Source organism: Polyodon spathula, chromosome 16 (genome assembly GCF_017654505.1).
Source record: "Polyodon spathula isolate WHYD16114869_AA chromosome 16, ASM1765450v1, whole genome shotgun sequence".
NCBI classification, from domain to species: domain Eukaryota; kingdom Metazoa; phylum Chordata; class Actinopteri; order Acipenseriformes; family Polyodontidae; genus Polyodon; species Polyodon spathula.
The window spans coordinates 31777893-31805198 of record NC_054549.1 but is presented as its reverse complement, the minus strand read 5'-3'; the positions used below and the strand labels follow the sequence as shown (position 1 = coordinate 31805198).

The 27306-nt window shown below is 34.9% G+C and overlaps 1 protein-coding gene and 1 pseudogene across 7 annotated transcripts in view; both read left to right on the top strand.

The window, feature by feature from the left end:
* Window positions 1–5506, top strand: part of LOC121328679 (microphthalmia-associated transcription factor-like) — a 41935-nt gene extending 36429 nt beyond the window's left edge. For all 7 annotated transcript variants that reach the window (XM_041273624.1, XM_041273621.1, XM_041273622.1 and 4 more), the window contains 4 exons: window positions 550–606; window positions 1066–1141; window positions 1512–1659; window positions 2015–5506. In XM_041273624.1, the coding sequence (XP_041129558.1) occupies window positions 550–606; window positions 1066–1141; window positions 1512–1659; window positions 2015–2413 (680 nt within the window). In that variant the 3' untranslated portion in view covers window positions 2414–5506. The remainder of the gene's footprint in view (window positions 1–549; window positions 607–1065; window positions 1142–1511; window positions 1660–2014) is intronic.
* A 6860-nt stretch (window positions 5507–12366) lies between these two features.
* Window positions 12367–26486, top strand: LOC121328322 (annotated as a pseudogene).
* Window positions 26487–27306: the final 820 nt, after the last annotated feature.

Below are 27306 nucleotides of genomic sequence, written 5' to 3'. Positions count from 1 at the left end.
GTTATACCATTTATGTTTCAAATGTTTTAAACAGTTTTTAGGTTATTATGTGGTTGAGATTCCAGCATAATAACTGGATATCATTCGTACTGAATTCAGGTGAAAATACACAACGTTAATGCAGTGTCCCACACTAAACCTAACATCGCATTCAGATTCAAATTAGGTGTAAAATGCTATGAAAATGAATGATTCATAACAACATAATTAAGGTACTATTTTAAAATGATGGTTAATATATAATAGTACAGTTACTAATGCAGTGAAAATGTACTTCTTGCTGTTGTAAAATTGCTTACATTATTACTCTAAAACAAACACCTTTTTTTTAGAAAATATACAATTAGAACAAATCAATTTGAAGGATATATTAATTGCACACAATATGGAGCATAATGCACACTTTAACCAAGACGTAACCAGCACAATGCGACCCCATGTTGCCAAGCTTGCCTACAATGTAAAAGCCAAATGTGTGAAATTATACAGTAAATAAGAAAAAAATACAGTTTTCTATAGAGAGAACTTTACCTTTGTTTCTTATTTCAGAGGCTGAAGCTAGAGCCTTAGCAAAGGAAAGACAGAAAAAGGACAATCACAACTTAAGTGAGTTTCTAATTGAATTATAATCTTTCATACTTTATTGTTAGACTTTAGTGTTTGACTATAAAATAAGTTGAATATAATAGACATTTTAGGAACCTACTGACATTGATAGCTGGAATCTTTTTTTATTACTAGTGATTCGCATGTTGATTGCTGGTGTTGATACAGTGCATAGCTGATGCAGCCCAGCCTTTCCTCATTAGTATGTCAGTTCTGTGAATTTTTTTTCAGTGTATTACTTGTATTGTACATATAGTACATTGTGTTTAATCTTAACACAACTTAAAATGAATATCACAAATCTGAAATTATTATGAGAGTGAAATTGTGACACCCACCCCCCCCAAAAAAAAAAAAACATTCCTGGGTTTTCAGCTATGAAAGACTTTTGAATGAATTGTTTAAATAAAAGATGACTTTACTGCAGCAATTCCTTTGTTATATGTGGTTGTTTTGTAGTTGAACGAAGAAGAAGGTTTAACATTAATGATCGCATTAAAGAGCTGGGAACTTTGATTCCAAAGTCAAATGATCCGTAAGTCGAAAGGTTTTCATTTTTCTTTTCTTTTTTTTTTTTTTTTGCATTACGATTCCAAAGTCAAATGATTCGTAAGTTGAATATTTTATTTATTTATTTATTTTTTAGCAATACAGTTGCGTTAACATCCTTTTCTTTAAAGGTTTGCTGAATAGGAGAGAAGTTACCAAAATCAAAATTTAAAAGCTAAAATATTTCAAATACTATGCCTGCTTTCCGTGTTTAAAAATGTGTTTAATTTTCAAATCCTTTTGTAAACAGATAACAATACTCATAAACGTATAGTATGCTTTTTAAATGTATTTTCATTCAGAACTCATGCAGTTTTCATTGAGATTGAGATGGTTCTTTATTTTGTATTTTACAGGGACATGCGTTGGAACAAAGGTACCATTTTGAAAGCGTCTGTTGACTATATCCGTAAACTCCAGAGAGAGCAGCAACGATCAAAGGAACTTGAGAACAGACAGAAGAAGCTGGAACATGCAAACAGGCACCTCATGCTAAGAATTCAGGTGGCTTCCTCTTCTGAAAATGTCAGTTATGCAGTGTGTTAAAGTAATGACTTTAAATGGCAGGCGCGGCTCTTCTGATGTATATTGTCAACACAGATTTGTTATCGCATGCAGAACTGCTTGCACTTCACCATGCGGTTCTGTTTGACCACATAATTCATGTAGTCCCAGTTCCAGTTGCATGTTCTGCTTTAGTATTTTTTGATGGCATCTGGTATGTGTGCTGATCCAAACCATGGATTTTGAAATGACAGGGCAGAGTTGTAGAAACCGGTAAAAGGGTTTACAAGGGTGTATTGTTTTTCAGACGCGTGGATAAAAACACTGATACAGCTTGTGATTTCTAAATTCTCAGGAGCTTGAGATGCAAGCCCGGGCTCATGGACTCTCTGTTGTGGCCTCATCAAGTCTCTGCTCCACCGAACTTTCGCCAAGGATAATTAAACAAGAGTCAGCGCAAGGAGACTGCAATCAGGAGGTTTATCAGCACCATCCAGACCTGTCCCACACCACAACCCTCAATCTCACTGATGGGACTATCACCTTCAGTGATAGCCTTGGACACACAGATGAGTCTGGTGCCTACACTGCAGCCGCCAAAGTGGGCTCCAAACTAGAAGACATGTTGATGGACGATGCTCTTTCCCCTGTGGGAGTGACTAACCCGTTACTCTCGTCAGTGTCGCCCGGAGCTTCTAACAACAGCAGCAGGAGAAGCAGCGTAAGCATGGAAGAGACCGACCGTGGGTGTTAGCAGCGGCTATCCAAAATTCACTACACACTGCATAACTTCTATTAAAACTGTACTAACTTCATACTCATTATTTCTCCTCTAAGCATCTTTAACTTCTGTTGTGAAGTAAATACCGTCATTTGGAAAAGAAGATTGGGTTGGAGGAGTGTGACTAAGCATTGCTTGAAGATACAGTGGTAATGAAGAAACAAATGTCAGCTACTTGGATTGTGAGTGTGTGTGTGTTTGAGTGTTTGCGTGCGTGTATGTGTGCATGCAGGTTATTTGAAAAACAACAAAAAAACACTTTGTGTAGAATTGTCTTGTCAAATAATATATCCAGTGCTGTTTTCTGAGTCTTGCACAGAATTGTAATTTAACTGTATAAAATGAACCCTTTGAAGTGAATGGTAATTATGGTAAGTGTTGGAACTATGGAAAATCAAATTGGTAGTGATGCCAAAGTTTTAATGAATAAGAATACGAATAAATATCAGTTATTCGTGCGGAACTACAATATAGTTCTACATGCAGACATTTTTTAGTTGCCCTGTGTTCTCCTCTGAAATGGCCATGCAGGTCACACTAGCTCAAAAAGGAAGCCTGTCAAGTAAACAGGCTTATGTTTTTTTTTTTTTTTTTTTTTTTTTTTTGTTTAGTTGCACAATCGATTGATTTGCATGCTCTTTTATTTGATTTGATCTTTAACAGTTGCATTCAGGATATTTTTTAAATGTAAGAATGTCCATATTGTAAACTACTGGTAGGGAACCTAGTGACACCAGTGCTTTTAGAGCTTGTATGGCATTTGCATTGTCAATAAACACTTGAAGGAGGTTGAAATGCAAAGTTGGATATTTATGGTTGTAACAAACTCGTATTTAAGTTGTTATAAAGACACAAGGTATTGTTTGACTGATTGTAGGTAAACATAACTAAATATAAATGCTTTCATATTCTATTTCTACTGTTAAACATAGCCGTGTAACTGTAGCAAGCATACAGTACTATTGCTTAGGGGTAGAGTTATTGTTAGTTTTACACTGCAGCTTGTGAAAAATATTGAACTGTTTATTCAAATAGCTGTTACTTAATATTAGTATTGGTTTTATCACTCAGCATTGTTGTAAGACTAGTTTAAATGCATTATCTACTTAAACGTGGAGCTATGCAATTCTAATAGTTGTATTTAAATATATTGTGCCTCGGTGTTATACAAAAGAAAACATTATGGTGTTATGAGCCAGGATGGTGAACTGATTTACTAATAGTGGCAGAAGAATGTGTGCTCAGAATGAAGTGCCTTAAATTTCAAAAGTACTGACTGAAGAGTGAAGGTTGGTTTGTGTATTTAAAAGTATTTGATGGAGGATGTTGCCTTGGGACGTTAAGGAGTGCTACAGCTGGGATAAACACCACATTTTATGACTGCATTTTCCTTATGCAAGACTGCTTGTCAACCGAATTTGTCAGCAGAGACATACTCAGCGTATTTCTGACATAAAGACTGATTCAGGTGGTGTGGATTGAGAAAGGGACAGCACCAATCTGATCAGTGACCTTGACAAAGGGCTTTCTTTCTTTATATTATTTTATTTGGTTTGTTTAAAAGTTAAAATGTTATATGCAAAAATGATGCCTGCTTACCATATATTTTCAGCACTAGCCTTGCTGAAATAACCCATTATATAGTACACTCCAGATGTGCCCACAATGCAATAAGCAGTAACCCTGAAATGCTCCCTTGAACCCTGTGGCATTGACACAGTGGAGGATAGTTTTAAACAGAGCCTTACAAGAGTTATTCCAATTCTATCCCACATCAAGACTGTTCTTGTTATATTCAATGTGAACCAGAATGGACTGCCAAATGTTTTAATGTTGCCAAAAGTGACATAAGTCAAAGTATGCAATGCAATAGACTTTCTGTTTTAAATGTTTTATTTTTTTCAAAATGCAAAGCAATATTTTTTAATACTTAAAGCAACCAGAATATGCAGGTAAAGCACAAAAGACATGCACTTGCAGGGATGTTCTTGAAGCAAACGATGCACTGGGGAGATGCCTATATTGCTAGACATAGCACCTGTTATTTCTTGACCAAGTGATATTAAAATACTGCCTCTTGCTGGGATGCTTGGTACTGTAATGTAATTAAAACTCTGTCACTGCCCACTGCAGCACATTGACTTGCATGCTATCCATACTGTTGTCAGATATGGATCAGCGATACAATGTATTCAGTGAAATTGAATGTTTAAACAATTTCTTGGTAGACTGATTAAAGTACATGGTTTTTCACATTTTCTTGTCTTTTGTTGGATGCGTGGCTATTTATTTGGTAATGAAAAGTGAGCAGGCTGCCCGTTTCAGAAGACTACATGGGTAATCAATACTAGTTTAGATATAAGAGCTGTGCTGTTTGCAAATAGTGGTGAAATGATTGCAGTATATATGTACTGGAAATGTAAAATAATCTTCACAGATTAACAGTCAATGTTTTTTGCTCATTGCCAATTGTTGTATATACTGCTGTGTGGTGCAGTGTTGCACTAATCATTGCTTATTAGCACAACATTTTAGCTAACTTTTTCATACCTGTTTTATAAAAAAACCCTGAATATTATGATTATTAGTGCTTCCTGGCAAACGGATGATTGGAGTTGTCATGGTACAATGTAGAAAAAGAGAACTTACGTACATACATACATAGAGCGCACTTCATTTATAAGAATCACATCTGTCCCAGGTGTTTTGATTCTTATAAGCGGCTGATTCTTAAAAGCGGATGGATATGATTACTGTGGTGCAGTAATAATTGGTTGACCACTAGGTGTCATGAGTTCCCGCATGTATGCATGCCTACTTTTCCTTAACGAATTATGGCTAATAGTCAATTAGTTAACTGCTTGTTAAAGTTAATGACACCTCAACAGAAATGGCTTAGCCGATAGCTTTGTGATGTGGGGTTTAGAGGCATAAGGAAGCAGAAATAACAAAAAGGAACCAAAACGCGACAAAGAAATCTAGTGTTTGTTCAACACAAAGTACTGTTTAGTTAGTGCTCCAGCTTAGAGCTATTTTATTTTTTTTGTTTTATTAGCGGTTGTTTTTCGCCATCGCAGTGTAAGAAATAAAACCAACACCAGTTTAAAACTGTAAGTCAAGACTCCAGCCTGATAATGTACACTGTCCTCGACCACTTTCAAGTATTACAATTAGCAAAAGTGTGTCATCAGAAGTTTAAATACAGAATACAGATATCAGTGGCACTCAATCACGTGACAAATGGAGTTGGGGATTTGGTCAGAATTAATGGTCTCCTCAATGCTGAGAAGTACAGGCAGGTACTTATCCATCATGCAATACCATCAGGGAGGCATCTGATTGGCCCCAAGTTTATTCTGCAGCATGACAACGACCCCAAGCATTCAGTAAAAGTCATTAAGAACTATCTTCAGTGTAAAGAAGAACAAGGAGTCCTAGAAGTGATGGTATGGCCCCCACAGTGTCCTGATCTCAACATCATCAAGTCTATCTGGGATTACATGAAGAGAGAGAAGCAACTGCGGCTGCCTAAATCCACAGAAGAACTGTGGTTTGTTCTCCAAGATGTTTGGGCCAACATATATAAATACGTTTTGTTATCATCTTTAAAAGCTGGAGTAATAAAGTCTGCCATCTTGTGGTGAGTTTTAAGAATTACACTATACAATAAGCCACTCCTGTATCTGGACAGCAAGAGAATAAAGAAATTGACTGGGAAATTTCCCTTGAGAATGCATAATATGATTTGCATAATGCAGGCTATTATAGGTAATTGAACCCTGAGAAGTATTTAATACAGCATGATCTTGCACGTTACTACGCTTTAGGTGAGCATATTTCAAGTCCCTTTCTGTTTAAATCAATATAAAAGATTCCCAAGGTAAGATCACTTTATCTATCAGAGATGCTAGTGTTAGCATAAAATATAAATATCCTTCCTGTGAGAACAAATGAACGAATCCCTGCCTGCACTATTAAATTCATTTTGTGCATATTGGTACAGGGTCATGCATGTGGTGCATTTAAACATCAGAGATAAAAACACAGCATGACTCCTGGCAATAATATATTATTTCAGTAGCTAGCTTAAAACCTAGGTTAATAATAGGGCATTCTAGCTACTAGTAGACTTTACTGCATTCTGATTAATGGATGCATTCAAAACCACCACACCATCACTCAAGTGCTGTTTTGGACTTAGCCCTGTGAGTGTTTGGGCTTTTTTGTTAATAAATGTAGCACAAGTCCAGCTTAGCACCTTTGAAAGTTTAATAACAACTCTTCAACTTGATCACTGTAATTCTCACCCAATTGTGGCATGTTGTAAAATACCAGAAGGTACTATACAATGTGTTATGGACCCTTGTAGCATAAATAAAATTTTAAAAAAAAAAGAATAAAAAAAAAAACAGATCAGATTTTTTTTTAAAACTTTTTTAAAATTATTTTTGTGCATTAAAGCATACAAACATTAATTCCCTTAGTATATTATTAAGTGCACTACCCAAAATAAACATAAAAGAGCTTAAACACAGCACAAAGTCAGCAGCATTACCATCTGTGAGTCTTAAAACAAACATATTTAACTTGAATGCCATTTTGCTCCTTCACTCTCACAAGCTTTGCATGGAGCACATTATTTGCTATTTCTAGGAAAACAGCAGGTCCAGCTTTGCAGAAATTCAATATTTTAATTTCCCTTTAAAATAACACCTAACTATATGGCCACCAGGTGGTTCTATTTGCAAGTTAAATACCTGGAAACAAATTCAATACTCTAAAATTGGAATAGACCTAGGAAACATGCAAACTTATTTAGTAGGAAATGATATATTAATGTCATTGCTGGGATCCAGGAGGTTTTGGGACTACTACTTTATAGCTGAAGTAGATGGGGCTCACAATTGTCCAGGACTTCCCTTGCTCCGAAGTAGATTCGTAGCTAATAAAATATATAAATCCACAAGCCTTGTTATTACAGTCAAATCTGTATTAATTATTTCAACTGTGAAAGATAACTCCACTAAAAAAAAGGCCTAAATACAAATAGGCACAAAGTATTTTTGGTTAGTTTACTGGCCTACTGTTGTAAGTGGATGTATGTTTTATATTCTACAGGTGCAGTCTGCAGATTTAAAGGGCACATAAGGACTTTTTTATTGTATTACATGTTCCCGTAAGGTGTATGTATTGTTTTATTATTATTATTATTTTTTTTTTACATTTTGACCACTTTTTTAAACTTTTAAATTGTACTCCCTGCCTCAAGATGGCTTCACATGTACTTGCGTGGACCTCTCAGAACTACATTTCCCATCACCCTCCTGCTCACTAGTAAATCCATCTCAGTTACATATGTGAGCAGGAGGATGATGGGGAATGTGTTCTGAGAGGTCCATGCAGGTACATGACACTTAAGGAATACATGTATAAAGTTATTTTATAAAGACATTTACAAAGCAATAGTCAAAGCCAAATGATCATTTAGAGATATCTCAAATTCATTTATAGAGATCTCTAAATATTTTTAAAGATATCTAAAATACATTTAGAAATATATCAAAATGATTTACAGATATATTTAAATGGAGCTTTAAATGAGACATTTAAAATGCATTTTTAGTATCTTTAAATCATTTTAAGATATCTATAAATGTTTTTAAGATATCTTTAAATACTTTTCAGATATCTCTAAATAACGTCCTGTTCATTTAAAGATATCTGTAAATCATTTAATGATATCTAAATCATTTGAAGATATCTTCAAAGAACTTCCTGTTCATTATCTCTAAATAGACCGGAAGTCCATTTAAAACATAACGCATTTTCACAGAAAGTTATTTTGACATATCTTGAAATGGCTTCCTGTTCATTTGAAGATATTTAAATGATCTAGAGATATATTTAAATAATATGTGGATCTGTGCAGAACTGTGGAAATCTGCGCTATAAAAACACGACCAATGTTTAATTAAAATTAGCACATACCCGCGACTGCAGCAGGGCTGCCTACTTACTATCAACGTAGTTTTGTTCAAACAAGTTGTAACAGTATTCCAATTTTTTTTTTTTTGTTCCTGGGTAGTAAGTGTTATTTCCTAATTGCTTACGCCTCAAAAGTATAGAAAATGGCTATTATTCCCCACAAACTTTGCTTTTGTGACCAGGACAGTGATATTTAAAAATATCACTATTTCCAATGAGAAAACGGGCAAATGTGTGACTTTTCGTTCACATAAAGTCAGAAAAAAAACCAACATATGAATCCAAATTAACATGTATTTATACTAAAGTAATACAAAAATGACTACAAAAGATTTAGAAGTGAGTAGTTTTTCGAGATTTACGATTATACTGTATTTACAGTGTATATATATATTTTTTGTTGTTACACAGTGAAATCAGAGATTTGTAAGCATTCCTAAAAAATGTCCTGACGTGTAGCTATAATTTCAATAACATGTAAATAATAACCTGTGATATATGTTTGTGTTTTAAACAATAACACCAATCATTTCCAATTTCAGTTTTAGTGACAATACAAAATACAGACACACATTTAAGCACTGGGTCGCTATAATAATAATAATACAAAAACGGTCAAAAATGATCATTTACTGTAGCACATAAATGGCTTTTACAGACAATTTGTCACCCCAGGCACAGTTTGTAAAATTTAAGGAGTGGGCTAATAGGCTAACTTTACTTGCATTTTGTGCAACAAGACTCATTGGTTTCAGTGTATTTGCTCTAGGTTAAAACAAGAGCTGCTGCCCATACTCACATTTTTGCTTCTGAGACATGGTCACTCAGACTTGAACTGTCACTTTTCATACAGCACCAGGCACTTTTAATATGCACCAACTGCAACTCTGTTTCATTGGAACTGTTATTGCGTAATGTATCGTCTTTCGTTTTTGCTTGGTCTTCTGAAACTGCAGTAGCGGACAGAATATTGCTAGGCATGGCTTGAGTTTATTTCAATAAATTTTGCACCTATTTTTCAAGTCGAAAGGTCTTTACAAATAAATCAGTGTTGCTCAGGGAAGTAATTTATACCTTTCCACCCCTATCCAGGAGGCCAGGGGAGGAGACGGTGTTACACAATACTGGGCTGGTGACACTGACAAGTATTTTAAACCTGTAATACGATGCCAGAGCAGTGTTATAAAACAGTGTTATAAAATTGGTATTGCAAAGCATTTCTTTATGTAATCTTAATACCACAAATGCAAAAAGTATATTTAAAATTATGTCTGTTTTGTAATACCAAATGCACCTAAGGGATTTTAGTTAAATTTAAGGGAACCCTATATTCTTTTGTACTGGTTTACAATTACAGTTGCATAACGTTTTGTATAACTGTTTTTATGTAACTGCTAAGATCAGTCAGAGGGATTCGAAACCCCAGTAGATCTGGCCACAACAGGTGTGTATAGCCACACTGAGTAAATTAAAATCAGACCATTTTTTCTTCCTTTTAGCATTGACTAAGTTCCTAAACATTAAATTAAATATTGTTTGACTATATATATATATATATATATATATTCCTGGAGATAACATAACAGTTTAAACCATTAGCATTGTTTAGCCATCAGTATCAATCTAATTTAATTTAATTCAATCGTAAAAAAAATAAATAAATAGACAATTGCATTTCTTACTTGTTTTTTTCCCTATACATATGGAATCACTCACTGTTTTTTTACAACAACAAAAAAGAGAGGCTCGAACGAGTGGTATTTTGAATATGTATTTCTATCTAATGTTTATCCAATTTATGATGACACTTGCTCGGGACGTTGTTTAACTTATTGAGAGTACCAGATTCTGGGGCTGTTGTGAGGATCCTTGTCTGTCCATATGGCACACTTTTTTTTTTTTTTAAATATCTAAAGAACTACTTGTTTAATTACAATGGAAATTGCTTAGTGCATTCATCAGCACAATTACCAGTATGAAGACTCTGAAGGTGTTTGTCTTCCTGTCCATGTGCCAGTCATATTTTACATAAATATAGTTGTATTTACAAAGTGGAAACATGCAGATATATTTGAATCCCGCATCAAAAAATATACCTATGTGATTTTGTGTAGTGCAAATAAGTAGCTTTTTCTTTGTAACATTCAAATTCAATATAAAAGAAAACAAGAAATGTAACTGCCAGAATATTTGTTGTAGACACTGTACTTAGTTTTAAATCCTAATATATCAAACAAATCATTTTAAAAGTGATGTCATTATCAAAATACCAAAAAGACAAGAGTGCTCTCATACAGATTTGTGTGATATTAATTATAAAATCACATTTAGCAATAAAATGATTTAAGCTGGTTGACAAGACGGAGAGAGTTTAGCTGCGTAAGCACATTATAATCAATGAGGATTGTATAAGGAGTGCTTAGTAGATCTACCTCACTACCCACACCTCATATTGCAGATTTTGACATACTGTACTGGCTTCATAGTTTTTAATGGCAAAATGCCATTCATCTTACTCATCACAGACATCCATTTGCTATGTAGATCACATATGCGCAGCCGTTGCAAACAAATGCAAGGGTTTGCATACAGTACTTTACTTCTAGGTAGTTATGGCTTTAACTCCTTGGCCACCTCGGCAGTGTTTTTCGGGTCACAGCATGTTACTGGCTGCAAAGCATGCCAGTCACTAAGGGAAGCAGTGGGTTGTTAATGTCAAGAAAGAAGACATTGAAGGGGTGGGGACAATTTTATCTACAGGTACTGTAAAAAGACATTGACAAGTATCTGATCACCATGTAATATGTTTTGCTTGTGCTTTTCCTACTGCAGTATACAATATACTGTAAACTGCAAATGATCTAAGAAGGCTGAATGGATTTTCTTTACATTTTAGCAAATAATTATGTATTTATGTTTGCATATCATACTTGTAATATTAGCATTATCTTAAGAGCCACTCATCCACATATCATAAAAAGTTAGTACTGTATTTTCCTTTGCACATAGGTTGGGCTAATCAAGTCACTATATCTAAATAACTTTCACGAACTGAATGCAACCTGGCATAGAAAATTAAATTTGTTTGAAACTGTGGCATTCTTCCACTTCCAGTGTTTGCTTGTGGCAGACCACAATCAAAATGTATCTGTCTTTTGACCATTGATTGCAGAATACACATGGAAATAAAATGTAATTCAATTCTTGCGTTGTAACTTAGTTGGAAAGTCACGGACAGACAAGAAATGTGGGCAATAATCGGTTATATAAATGTAAAGCTAAAGAACAATATGTATGGCTAATATCTCTCCTGTGCCTAATAAGGGACTAAGGCATTGTTTAAAAGCATTATAAAAGCAGAGAAGCTACACTGAAGGGCTGCTGCCGTATATAATTATTTTCCAGAACAAATAATTGATTACAGTGTAGAGAAATCTTTTGTATAAGACACTGTCAAACACATGATAAATCTCAGTATTTACCCTGCAATCACAGCAGTAATTAATCATTTGCATTGGGATGTGTAAATTAAAAAGTCAGAAAAAAAAGAAAGGTTTTGTGTAAGATAATATTGTGTTTGAATATGGCTTTGGCAAAGGCAGTCTCTGCAGATGCCAATGCGCATCGCAAAAAAAATAAAAGCCTATACATTCTAAAAAGGAGAGAGATTTATTTTTAGGAATGCTTACAAATCTCTGATTCTCATTACAAACTGCTTGGAAGAATGTCAAATGAAAGTGTGTGTGTGTGTGTGTGTGTGTGTAACTTATCTAGCTGCCAGTTTACACAGGGAAAAGGTTTGCACTACATCCAGTGATACTTTCCTTATACTCGCTGTACTTCATGTTTACTGTTGCAAGCCACAATCAAAATGTATCTCTACCTTTTGATCATTGATTGCAGAATAAAGGTAGAAATACATTTTCACCATTTCACTTGCCATGTTATTCTGCTGTGTTTCATTAGTTTCAGATACACCTCTGGAGTTTGTGGCAGAATACTTAATTTATAAAGAATTGAAGAATTACTTGCAGAAGGATTTGAGTATTGCGTCCGGATTAGACTTGTATCTCGAAGATGTGAAGAGAGTGAACACCTATCAGCCCTTTACAGATAACTCATTTCTTCCTGAATCATTCATTCAAATGCTTTCCATTTTCTTGAGAATTAGTAAAATGTATCCTTTAAAATGCACTGGTTGACCATTTAAGGAAAACAATGGATCATGGCTGGAACAAAATATACGAAGGCGGCAAAACAATGTTTAAGCTTCCCAAAGAGTGCATTACTGCCATGTTGAAGGTAAGATGTTATTTCCATTTTAAGGATGTATTTAGCCAATGCCCATGATTACTTAAATCTATAGCCTACTGTTTTAAAAGACACATATGTGAAATCAAAGACTTATTTTCATTTTGAAAAATGATCTCTGTTACAGTACTGGCTTAAAGAAAGCCCAGTTTTCATGTCTTTACTTTCAGGTAGTCTGTTAAACTTAAACTTCCTAGGTCATTTCACTTCAGAAGTGTCTTTGGGGCTAACATATGTCACTCATACAGTAGCAACGTATGCCACTCATTACACATGTGGCAGTTGGCTACTTAATGAGAGAAAATGAGCTGTTGAAGATGGGGAGAGAATTTCAAGCTCTGGGTGAAATGCCCTAAGGTTAGCCGACCTGAATTAATGCAAGTCATAACTGCAGACCATGAACTTTCTTCATCCTAGCACAATATGATACATGGGAAAGTATTTTACAACTGAAAATCTAACTGGATACACTAGTTTTATGTATCTTACAAAATGTCGTATACTGTAGCTAATGAAAGCATGACAAGCAAAATGTATGGAAATCTCAAACATCTTTTATAGGATTTCAGTTCTCTGCACATTTTCTAAATACTGCAAATACAATACATTTTCTTCATACATCCCGACCGAGGGCAATGTTCCTGTACTAAGGTAATATGATTACAGTTTCATAGCTGGATCAACACAGCATGAGGGTGATAACACATTGCACACTCCATCTATTGTTGTAATACACAGCTTTTTAAAATATTTTAATTGTTTTTGTGAAACTTTATTCTTACTGACAGGTCAGGTCTTGAAGACATTTGTCTGCATGGTTAAGGCCAGGAGCGTGTTAAAGATTGGCATGTTTACAGGGTATGGCGCGCTTGCAATGGCAGAAGGATTTCCCGAGGATGGGAAGTTAATTGCTTGTGAAATAGAACCATACCTGAAAGAATTTACCCAGCCTATATTTGACAAGTCCCGACATGGCAAGAAGATAAATGAAAATTCGTCAGCCATGGAATCATTAAAAGTGATTATTATGAATGAAGACGTTTATTAAACCACTCCTTGTTGATCTTTTGGTCTTTAGAATGCTTAGATGCTGTATGTATTTGAATGATTTAAACATCTATTATATGTGAGTTGTAGTGAAAATATTAAGCTGACAAATGCTTTTTGTTTAAAAAATAAATACTTTATACAAGAAAGGTATACCTCCAATGCAATCATATAAGCACAATATTTAAGCAGACTTTGGACAAGGGCTCAGTATAGCTCTATCCATGCAGTCATTTTGAAAGAGATGAAAAGACTGACAAAACTTCACAAACTTTGATATTTATACCTTTGTAAACAATTGTTGACTCCACTCCCATTTGTCGTACTTCTGTCCAATGATAGGGGTTTCCACTCTATCATTGCACATTCCCTGTGACTGCTATCTGTGACTGAGTCATGTTAGGCTCTGATTTTGCCTATGGGAAATGAAATAACTCAAAACTTACACAATACTGTATAGAAACTTAATATAAACATGTGTCAAAGCAAGTGAATTAGTAAGCACATTAAAATGACTATAAAAACACATTCACACACAATTTAAACATAACGATTAAAAACAACTTAACTATAAAAGACACACATACACATAATGTAAAACTTTAATAACATAATTAATACCTCATGCAGAAAGCCATCACTACAAGTCATTACAGTATACAGCATTTATACATTATATAAGGTCATGTTTGATATGCAAAAAGGAGGACTGTAATGTGTAGGAATGTAGGAGCTAGAATATAATCTTATTCTTTTGTATTGTATCTCCATTATCCTTGCTGTATGTTCTGAAAAGCCAATGCAGATTCATGAAATCAGTGATCAGGGATTCTTACTGTATGTTTCTGTTTGTGATGTTTGAACCGGTGCTTTTTCAGATTCACACATATATATTGTTTCAGGTCCACTCTGGTTTGGACTAGGAGGTTAAGCCGCAATTCGAATTTACGTTTGCCTTGTCTGAACGCTGACTGGGAGCTCAGCCAACAAAACCCACCTTGACAAAGTCAAGGACTTTATGTTTAGTACTAAACTGAGTGAATAAATTATGCATGAAATTGTGCTGGCGCTTCTGGTGTGCAGAATTGCTCCATTGATATGAAAGGTTAATTCAGAAAGCAGTCCAGAATAGCTAGAAATAGCTAGGATAAGTAGATAGTGTTTGCTGCTATGAGCCATTATGATCAGAAATTGCATTTTCTTTCCAGTATCCCCTGAGAGGAAGCTTCACTAGGGGATATAAAGTGTGCTCAGTCATGTATCATTTATGAATAAATAGAGCAGTATGAACACACTCCTGCCTGTGTTGTGGGGAATAGGCTTGGTTTAATTATTAATACAGCCCAATAGTACTGATCTTTTCTCTTAAATATTTAAACTAAGATCCTAGTTTACTTTCAAACTGTTCGAATTACTTTACAACCCACCCTCATAATTCACACCCAATCTTTATTAATTGTACACACATTTTACGATACTGTAGTGCCTTTCTTTACATAAACCCTCAGAAAGACATCCTTACTGCCAGTATCACTGTTGAGAGGTTAATAGTAATCAATGGGATGGCTATCAAGCCTCCATCTGTTACTGCTTGGTAGAATATGTTGCTAGACACTTAACCTTGAACAATTATACTGTGGCCATACCAGTAAAATTGATCAATGTAAAGAAAACACACAAGACTAGCAGTTAAATATTGAACTGATCTCGTGACCAGTACTGGGATTGAGAGGAATAAGTTTCCCTGTTTTAAGAAGAGTTTTTTTTTTTTTTTTCAGATCTTGAGAACTGATGATTCAGCTTGTTATTAGAGTAAGTCTTGATCACCTGTTGTTCTGGCTTGTTGGGCAAACTAAATCAAAATTATTAGAAACAGTTGCTTACATTTCATGGAACCTGCATCTCTTGGTGACCTAACGTAAAAGAGACTATATGTATTTAATATACAGTTAATATATATATTTAATTTCTACAGCTGGATATTCTCTTGCTTCAGGTACAGCTAATTATGGCTTTTTTTTTCTTTTTTAGGAGTTGGCTACTACTGGAGAACAGTTTGACTTTGTGTTCATTGGTGCTGATAAAGTCAACTACATCAGCTACTACAATTGTGTCTTGGACAACAGTTTATGATCTGCGCAGATAATTCTTTATTCAAAGGGCAGGTTTTTGTGAAGGATGTCACTGATGAGAATGGCTTGGCCCTCAGAAAATTTAATGAAGCTGTTCAAAATGATCCTTGTACTGCACTGCACAGTTTCTCTTACTGAAGTGTAAGATAGTCAACCAAGAACACTTCACAAATCCCAGCAGTGTTTGACCACACCCACATGTACCTGTGATGCAGATGAAGCAAAATTAGTTAATTCTGTAGGCTGTTCTTATATTCAATCAAGTCCCTGCATGCTTATAAAGGCAAAATTAATCTGTGTTAACAGTACAGTGTACATATATTTTTCATAAACAGCAGTGTCAAATTCTGATCGTTTATAAAAGTGTAGCCAATTACACTGTAAGAGAGAGGATTTCTAAAGTGTGTTTTCTACATTATACTTATTGTAGTAAATGTTTTCTGAAGCCAACTGCTGACAAAATATCCACAGATCAGTATGGAACCACATCTGTAAATTCTTATATCAATATCCTCATTTTGTGACCTCTTCACACTTTGGGAGACCCTGTCAATGTTAATGTAAAACAAAAGGATCTCCGCTCCTCAAGGCTGAAACTCCTATCATCAGTGAGATACCAGTAATGACTTTGTCTAATCGTACTTTTTGAAGGTGATCCTACATGTGCGAGATGGGATAAGTAAGAAGACCCTCAAATGCAACAGCAGAAAAAGAACAGAAGGTAGGAGGTATGTACACACCAGACTAACAATTAAGATGTGTTTATAGGTTGTATTAAATATTTTAGAAAGCTGCCATCTTATAACCCATTAGTTTAGCTCTGCACAGCTATGACCAAAGGTTTTGTATCCCTTAGAATTTTAGGATTGTGACATCATTTAAAAACAATGTAACTCAATATGTTAACATCACAGGTTTAGCAGGTTTCATTCGACTTCATGAAGCAAATTGTGTTAATTATATAGGGTAATGGAAAACTTTTGCCGATACTTGTATGTGTTTCCTATAATATGTCATTGGCATAACACACCATTTGAAAAAAAAAAACAAAACAAAACCAAAAAAAAAAAAAAACTCTGCTTTTATAATTCTTGCCTGAGGTATAACACAGCTAGTTCTCATTATAATATCCCAGTGTTTCAGTAAAAGTCTCTAAGGAATATCTCATTAAGTGCACAGAAGACTGTTGTAAAAATAGTCTGTCAAATTTGCAATTGCTGGTATTTTTATTTTGTTGTAAATTATCTTTTGCACTCTGTTTGACATTTCTCTTTTACACTTTAAGGTGATTGACAGCAGTGTTGTATTGACGTGGTGTTGAGCACTAAGTAATTAAAATGTGCTGCAGTGCACAAAGAACACTATTTTATATACAAATATGGTAATGGTATACTTTTAATGGCTACCTGAATTGGCACAAGTGGTCCTTGTTCCATTAAGATTGGAATTGTTAATGTAGTTAAAAGGTTTGGATTATAATAGACATTGACACAACAGTAAGATAATAACACTTATGTCTGAAGATTAATGTTACTGATAAATCCAATTCACTGCATTATATGAATCTACAATTCTCTGGATAATGTAATAATCAAGCTATACATTAAGGTTTACTAAAACACCCCTAGAGATCACATAAACATATTTTTAAACATTTATGTATTACTTTATTTTTTAAAAGGCATTTAGGGTTCCAAACAGAAGAACTGATAGCTAACAAAGCTGTTTTCTAACTTCCAAACAGGAACATTCAGTGCCATCAATTTTATCAATGTACTTAATTTCTTTGATAGAATAGTCTGAGGAAAAATAAAAATCATGTTTGATGAAAATTACTTACACAAAACAGTAGATTGCTATTTCTGGAAGGGAACTAAATGATCTTCCAGCTGATAAGGAAACATGTCGCCTCATTTGGAGTGCCCTGGCTGCCTCTCTTTAGACTATAGCTGGTTGCCCTGAAGGAGACAATGGGTGAAACCCATGTGGCAATAGCATGGTTTTATTGTAACCGAAAATCAATAAAATACTGTTTGCCCTCATTTTGATTCCGTAAAATATGTGCCTCTTAATATTGAAAAAAAAAAAAATCTAAGAAATATGATGTACGGCATTTCAACCAAATTGTCCTTCATAGAATGGGGTGGTGAGAGATGAGATGTTTTCTGGTCTGCATAGAAAAAGCATCCTGTATCACCTGAGACTGGATGAAAATCTGCCTCTGTCACGAGTGGAGGTCAGAGGATTGGCAGAGCCCTTGCACACGCCCTGGGAGAAGCAGGGGCAAAGGTTGCCACTGTAGGTGTTGTACTCGAAGGCAGAATCTGTAGCATACGAGCTTAAACTAAAAGGTAAGACTACATACACATTGTGTGTTAGAAGGTAATTACTGTATCAATACCTTCAATTAAGTATTCCACATTCTAAGAAATGAATGTCTGTTCATAGTTATTGAGGAACTTTGTGGATTCATTGCACAGGTGTAAAATCAAAGTATTTACAAAGATACTGTTACTGAATCAAGTAGGTTACATTTTAAAATGTTTGTATAAAATGTTCACACTAAACATGTAATACTGTATTGGAGAAATGTATCTGATAAAAAATAACTTCAAACCTTAATCTACAGTACTAGCGTTTTACCAGCAGATGGTACTGTGTGTTACATTTTAACAGCAGGGCACATTAAAACAACATAGTTACAAAGAAACAGGATTCCTAACTTTGCTTTTTAAAGTCTAATGTTTGACGTGTTAAAGTAAGAGTTTGGCATCGCTTAAGATTCTAATTAGTTTCAAATTACTGATTGTTGTGAAACTGGGTTTTTCTCTCTCTTGTTTTAATTAAAAGTAATATCTCTTGTCATTCCAGGTATACAGTCCATTTCCATTGCTGCAGATGTCAGCAAGGCTGAGGATATGCAAAGGATGATTGATACGATTGTATCCAAATGGGGTACAATTCACATAGCATTCAATAATGCTGGAATCAATATAGATTCCGCCAGTGAAGACACAACATTGAAAGATTGGGATCAGACTTTTAACATCAACTTGCGGGGAACCTTCATGTGCTGTCAAGTATGTATAATAACTTTGTTAGCTCTGTTCTGAAGTAACACAGTACATTTTCCTTGTCTCCTTTCATCCAAACCTGAATTGCACACTTTTGGCAATGACATGAAAAAAAAACAAGCAAACATGTAGTGTCCCATCTGTTAATGTTTTAATTGTATACAGAGAAATAAAGGCTAAAAATAGAAGTTCTGAAAGATGCTGTTTTTTCCACTAGAGTATATCTCTGTAATTTGTTATCATGTCAATATTAGCATGTTCATAAAAGACTCATTTGTCTTTCCCTAATTCCTGTCACAGGCTGCAGGTCGTATTATGCTGAAGCAAGGATATGGGAAGATAATTAACACAGCATCCATGGCACGCTTAATAGGTGAGTGATGAGCCTTGTGCCTTATTATCTTAAATTTATATTCAAATATCCATTACACTAATGAAATCATATTCCTGCAATAATACATATTTACAGTAAGAACTTGGTTTTGGTGGTGAAGATAAACCTTTGAATGAATCGTGAGTGCTTTGAACACAATACAGCCATTTGAATAGTTTTCTCATAGTAATAGGCCAAATGAACTATCATTTTCAGTACAGGTTAAATGTCCTTGTGCTTTCATCCTGCACTGAAATGTAATGTATTTTCGCAATATCACCCATATATTTAAGACACAGTTTGCACCAGTTCTCACTGGAATAAAACAATGTTAAACACAACATTTCTTTTGTTATACTGACATTAATAAAACAAACGAACACATCTTTTATATCTGATTTATTTATTTATTTATTTATCTTGCTTGCAAATAGGTAACGAGCATCATGCAATTGTTTGCATGCTTTGAACAAAAAGGAAAATGGTTTTATTAATAGCGTGTGTTATTTTAGGTCCAACCCAGCTCAATATGGGTTAGTCCAATACCAGTAGTGAGCCCTTATATAGCCAGGAACAATTCCTCAATACTGGAAATGGTATCTGAGCTGTAAAATGGTAATTCTTTATTATACTTTGTAATTTAACCAACAGGTGCCTAAGCAAGAGCAGCACCACTTCATCAGCAATATAGTAAAATAGCCAATACGCTTTTGTACCATATGGGCAGTTGTGCCAACTGCTGAGCTAATCTGTAAAGCAGTAACACGCTGGTAAATAGAGGCCAGTGCAAAAAAGTGATCAATTACACACATTAAGCACAGTCCTTTAGGAATTGGCTTTATTGGTCTGGACATCTGTTATAATATTGTCATAATGTAGAATCAGATGGTGCTGGGTTTTGCCAAGTTAGGTAAGAAAATGTAGCTATGAAAGTCTAATTAAAATCCACAATGACAGTGTTATATCCATCTGTCGGCTAAAATAAAGTGTACTGTATGTACTTTTCTTTCACAAGAATATACATATGTTGTGGTCAACTTTCCTTTAAGGAAGGAAATAATACTTTAATAGCAAAATTCAAAAGAAACTAATCACATTCTTAAGGAAATCTTTCAATTAGACATTTGTTGTCAGTGAATATATTGAAAAAGACTTCTAGTTGAAAAGTTGGTCTATGCATTTTGCTATTTTCTTTTATTATTACTACATATATCAATAAAATAAAAACCCGTCCCAGTTTGATGCCATATCCTAATAAAATGTTTGAAATGTTATAATACACTAGCAGACATTCCATGAAATTATATTTAGTTCAGATTTCAGACACTAGGGTGTTTTACCCAATATACACTGAACAAAGCTGAAAATACAGTATTGTAAAGGAGCGCTGCATACAATACAATAGCACCTACATTAACGTAACGACCATCAGGACTTCAATTCTACTTGATATCTAGAAGCCCGGCGCTGTATCTTTATATTGTGTTTGATTACTTCATGTTTACCATCGTATTCCATGCACCCTATTACAAAGTTTAGAAGCATTGCGGCACATTATACTGAAGTCCAGTCTGTCAGCCTTTATTTTCAGTTTTTCTTTTGTTATAGTCTAGCATTTTTTTAAACCAAAGATTTTATATTGGCATTGTCTGACGTTATAACAAGTGTACAGTTTGTGTTGAATTGATGCATTTATTACGGGAGGTGCATATTTTACAAAGGGCGTGAGCTTCACAAGGGGTGTGCTATACAAGAGGGGTGCACAATACACAAGAGGTGTATGATACACACGGGGTGCATGGTACACAAGGGTGCACATTACACAAGAGGTACATTATACAAGAGGTGCACGGTACAAAATGGGTGCACATTATACAAGAGGTGCACTATACACAAGGGGTGCATGAGACGCAAGATGCACCTTGAAATGTTAAGTGAAACTGCTCAGTCATGCACATGATGCATGGTGTGCACGTAATGCACAGGCTGTAAAGTATACACCTACAGTACCACAATCCTGTGATATCAACCCCTTTTTGGAGTCAGTCACAAGATCTAACAAACAATGTGCAGTTGGTACAAGTATAAGTAATATAAACTAAAACATGTTAGAATGTGGCACCTTTCACGTCTAATAGTACTGAAGATTTGACATCTGCACCGAAGCATAGTCTAATAAAAGCTTTACAGATTACTATGTTAGATTTCTTACATTTTCTGAACACTTTGCTGCTGTGAATTCAGAATTATATTAATGGGGTTGTCTTACTAAGTATTTTAAAGACATGAGTAAGGGTTATGTTAGCCATGTGGTTCATACAACCTCTTCTGAGAGTCTTACTTTCTTAGATGCCATTTTTCTTCTTGGGGTTTTCTGAGTGGATCTTGAAATTATGCGAGGCAACCTGCAGTGCAGTAATTGGCAATGAAATGCTGTGTAAAGCGTCTTGCTATACAGGTGTGAAGTCTCAAATAAGAATGAATTAATCTAAAATTTGATTTAGTGAAAAGTTTAGCCTTTGTGAAATAAGCATCAGTTCTGTCAACAATTACCCAGGAATAAGAAGCATGCTTTCAAAGCACCCTACTGCAATTTAGCTGCTTCATTTCATGACTGATCTAAAACCCATGGATAGTGTTTTTTTGTTTTTTTGTTTTTTACAAAGCAGAATTTCATGTAAGTCTCTCTCTCTCTCTCTCTCTCTCTCTCTCTCTCTCTCTCTCTCTCTCTCTCTGTCTCTATGCATTTATGTAATTAAAATACCTTTATGAATGAGACATTGCATATTGCAGTACGTATCAAAGTATTAGTTTATAATCAAATAAACACCTCATTAATAATGAATGTTTTCCCCGACATTTTCCATGTCTTTTTTTTTTTTCCTTTTCTGCTCTTAAAACAGAAAATAAATGGCTGTATCCCCTTAAAATGTTTAACTTTTTTTCAGCCTGGCTTTTGGAATGCAGTTTTGAAAATGAGTCCCTTCCATTTTCCCCAATATTAAATATTGCACAGGATCTTACTGTACAGCTTTTCAATTACTGTAGAGCTCATTGCCATTTGTGTTTCCCAAGTAAAGTGTTTGTTGAGGAGGATAGTGTAAAAAATGATGAATTTGATGTCAGTATTTTTCAGGTTTTGTTTCCACTTTGATATCACTAGACCAGTTTTTTGTTAGAGCTCATAGTTATACAGCAGTGTTACTTTTGAAACATTTTAATTTTGCTTCTTAAATTAGGAAAACACAAACAAAAAATGTACAAAGAAATGTAGACACCTTATTGACCATTTCGAACCTTGGATCCAGTTGACAGGTCTTTGTAAGCTTAATTATGGTTGCTACATTAGTTAACCTTTAAAACAAATACACAGTGTTAAACATGAAACAGAAATCCTTACCAAGAGCAGTCATTAACAAGTGTCTGTGGTGTAACACCGTAATATTTATCATCGGTTTACATGTTTAGGAGGCTTGGCAGTTAGCTGTGGCACAGGGTGAGAAGGTTAACTACAAAAGTTGTATATAACTTGGAGTCTGTGTATGATAATTAATCAACTGATTGAAAGTGGGCTCATACTAGCCTCCCATTCAAGGTAAAACATCTGTGATGGTCAAGGCAACAAATGGTCTGATTGCTTTGTTCCCAAGACATCATACATAATCAAGCAACTAATGCATTATATTTGCTGTTTTATATTATGGTGATGAAATACAATATCAGGTATACCACAGCAAGTAACAAAATAACAGTCTAAATATGTTAAAACTATACATGAGTACAATGAAAATGCCTATTTTATACACTGAATTCTAGCATCACTAATGTATTTAAATGCCCAAATCTTTAATGTAATGTGTGCATTTTTATGAATGAAATATGCATTCTTTTTTATCATAAATTACTCTAAGAAAGAGACATGATCAGCTTTTTTTAACTCATTACTATGCTGTACATTGATAAAGTAAAGGCAGTAAAAGTGCATCTTCAATGCACAGAAAAGGTGCTCCATTTTATTTGGTCACCAGTTTGTCACAATAACGAGCTTCAGGAATATTACAGGCTTATTCACGAAGAAAACATAACAGAAGACCAAACATATTTCTACTTTACAAAATTGCACTCCAGTCCCATTCCTATTTCAACATGTTCTGAATAATCACTCCTCTTCATGCAGTCCCTCATCCTCAGAAACAGCTGGCATATAACAAATCAAAAGATGGGATAGTGAAGCTGACTGAGTGGATTGACAGGAGTCGACTGCCTTTCACCGTAAGTAATCCTTGTGCCTGTTTCAGTGTCTTTGATTACCTCGCATGACCTAGTGTATGTGTTAGTTGTATTGTGGTTTTACTCTTCTAATCTATCCTTTGCTCCTGTTTCATCCCCTTGTTTACCTCCTGATACAGGTTTCAGGTATTACAATTGAATATGGACTTTCTGAAGAGTAAGATTGCCTACTGTGGTCATAGTACTTACTGGAAGTTACAAAGCAGAACTTTAGAACAGATTTATTTTGCATACTAGGTATTTCTTTTTCACAAAAGCATCCACCTTGACAGTTAAGAGGATTCAGAGCCTGACAAACACCACTTTGTCAGGACACCTCGGGAGAAGTAAAAATATCCTGAATAAACGGCTGACCCAGTTAAGCGAGAGGCATTTGAGACGACCTTAGTCACAAAAGAATGAAATCACATCATATTATGATTAAAGTATGCAATTTAATTTACATTTAAAGTACAAGTCAGTAGTTGTTTTTTTTTTTTTTTTTTTTTTTTTTTTTTAATTCCTAAACATGAAATGAAAAAGAATGAAATCACATCTATCAAAAGGTGAGGCACCTGCAATATTGATACGCCAACATTGTGTGCCACAGCAACCTGAGAAACCACAGGAGACTCTGGCTCCTTTAAGAGCTCAACGTGGTTTACGCAACTCACACGGTATTCACGTACTCACTGCACTGTTTCTACGTGAACCTGTCTTGGTCTGAAAAACGATCTCCGGTCATTTAAAAGTACTGTATCCCAATTAAATGAAGCGACGTCCCAATTAAGCGACATAAATAGCATTGGGAACAACTGTTGTATCCAATTTAAGCAGAAATCCTGATTATCAGTATCCTGATCAGGTGGGGCCGACTGTATATACCAGAAGAAAGAAAAAAAAAATGTGTGGCTTGTGCATAAAAGTGAAACAAATTAGCTGAAAGTGCGGTACAATATTAATTTATCTTAGTCCTAGCAGTGGCTTAATTAAATTTTTCATCTTCAGGGATGCATTAACAGTTTACTCGTAATTGTTTTATTCAATTAGAGAATCACATTAGCATCTTCACTGCGAGTGTCACATCAACAACGGGGTGTTGTTGGCATCTGCTTGTCTATTAAGCCTTTGTCTGGGGGTGGGGGACGGGGGACGGTTAAAAAAAAAAAAAAAAAAAAAAAAAAAAATCTTTTCCTCAGCGGTGGCTTGCTGTTCCCTTCAGATGCTACAGAAGATCTTTACAATTTACTTGGGAAAATAAATTAGGGACAAACTGGAGTGATGGAACAAAGCACCATTCAGAGACTTTGTTCATTTTTTTTATTTATCACTAGCTTGTTTGCTAATTTTAATTTTCAAGAAGCAATTCTTTCTGCTAACTGGGTGCCTCAATGGACCGCTGATTTCTTTGAAGTGACAGTCAGTAAATATGCATAAAAAAGGGATGCAATTAGGCTGTGTGGTTCACTGCAGTCTGATTTCATTGGCAAGTTTACCCGCAGTGTTGATAAGCTACATTATCTAGAAAATTGGCTGCTGAAAAACAGCACCTCTGATTGCCAGGAAAGGTTCCAGATAACAGGGTGCTGAACAGAAATATAATTGAGGTTGAATATGTTAACCAAGGTGTCACATGTACCATGCAAGCATTAATTTATCAGAATGTTAGAATTTTTATTAACGTGAGGAATGCTTTTATGTCACCCTAATGAAGAGGAGTTGGAGGGTTAGGTTTTACTCACTGTCGTGTCTGTGAAGTTGAAAGTAATTTCTCATTAGACACAGTTGTGTAAATATGTTTGTTCAGAGGTTGAACAAATTATACATTTCATTAAGTGGAGAAACATTGCTGTTGTCCTGGGAAACTGACTAATCAAGACAAGAACAGAACATTTCAAGAAAGCTTGCAAATAGGAAGGCAGCGTCTGTTTTACAACCAGTGCCGTTCGGAGAAGTGAGCATTGCTGTTAAAAACAGATTGTGAAGCCAAATAATGGAAGTTTGGCGATTTGCTAATGCCATTTGAATTATTAATCGTATTTAATTAATTAAAACCAGTAATGACTACATTTTTTTTTCCTGTAATGCCAACACAAAGCCAAAGTACAGTGTTACATCACTTTACATCTTTCGGGCCATTTCTAACATGTTTGTCTTTTATTTATAAATCTGGGCAGTGGTTGAGGAAAGGTCTGCCAAGACTCACTGAAGCAATCTATGGCATATATCAAACAATAGGAAAAGTGTTCTGCTTAAAAAATGTTTTAACAATGTTATCCTTCGAATATAGATCAATTATCCATTACATTTTTTTAGGTAGTTTTATGACTACCGCTATTAAAAAAACAAAAAAAACAAACCTGTTGGTTTTTGCATTTTAGTGCTGTTGTTTTAAGCAAACTTAAAAATGACATTAATGAACTTCAGACTTGCATATGACCTGATCAATTTGTATTTTTTGTAAAATTCAGTTTAAAAAAATAGAAATAATGTCATGTAAATTTAAAGGCCAGATCAGTAAAAACAATTCCAGTACAAGGTATTTTGGTTAAAGCATAGTAAACTCCCAAAATTACTATGCACATTCACTGTGATTTTGTAATGGTTTATAAAAAACTGTCACTGTAACTTCATGCCTGATTTATATAGGTTTTTTCAGTGGAATTGTTGACACCCCTCTCATCCATTCTGAAGCTCTGAAGCCACTGGTACAACGCTGGCTGACAGATATCCCTGCTGGACGACTGGCTCAAGTGACAGACCTGCAAGGTACAGTGGTTTACTTAGCATCTGAAGCCTCCAATTACATGACAGGGCATAACTTTGTCATAGAAGGTGGTCAAAGTCTATGGTAGAAAAATGGATTTATGAATGCTTTATCAGTAAGTTTTCAGAATAGGATCAATACAATGGACATGTAATCAATCACCTTTGGATTAATGTGATGACTTTAAACATTAGTGAGGTCAAAATTAGGAGGGGTGTATTTAAACACAGTGGGATAGTAGCGTTATATTAGAGTAGTCTTTATTAAACTAATGTTATTGATGGCAATACTCTACAAAAAGTGAACCATGCTTTATTCATTTATATCCATGGTCTTTTTGAGGTACAAAATGACTAAATACATTATAGTGAAACAGCAATTACAGCACAGCATAAAACAAACCATTATACATACACATCATGACAGACCGAATGACAGCCAACCCTGCTCTTGACACTTTTTTTTAAAAATGGAACTGCAATTTGCAGAGTTGTGAAAAATAACAGCTTAAACAATTATACTGACCTTCATTGTACGGTATATAAAACCTCAAGACACACTTCCAAATGAGCATGAAGAAAACTAGACATACACAGACATATAGGATACATTTGTTCATGAAATTTTCATTTTCTCTTGAAATGTTTTCCTGCATGGTTATAATAATGTTTTTTTTTTTTTTTAAGATGGACAAGAACACAAAACCGTCTTGCAGTCACTACATTTTAGTGTTGCATTAAAGGACTTACATTTACGTCCTCATAAACTAGCAATCATACACGCATGACGGTGGAAGGGATGATCTTTGTAATAAAATACAGGTCTATTTCTGTTCGGGAAGCGAGTATTTCCCCATTACTACAAACAGCATGAAGAGGTTTCTGAATCCATTCATGCTTGCTGTGGTT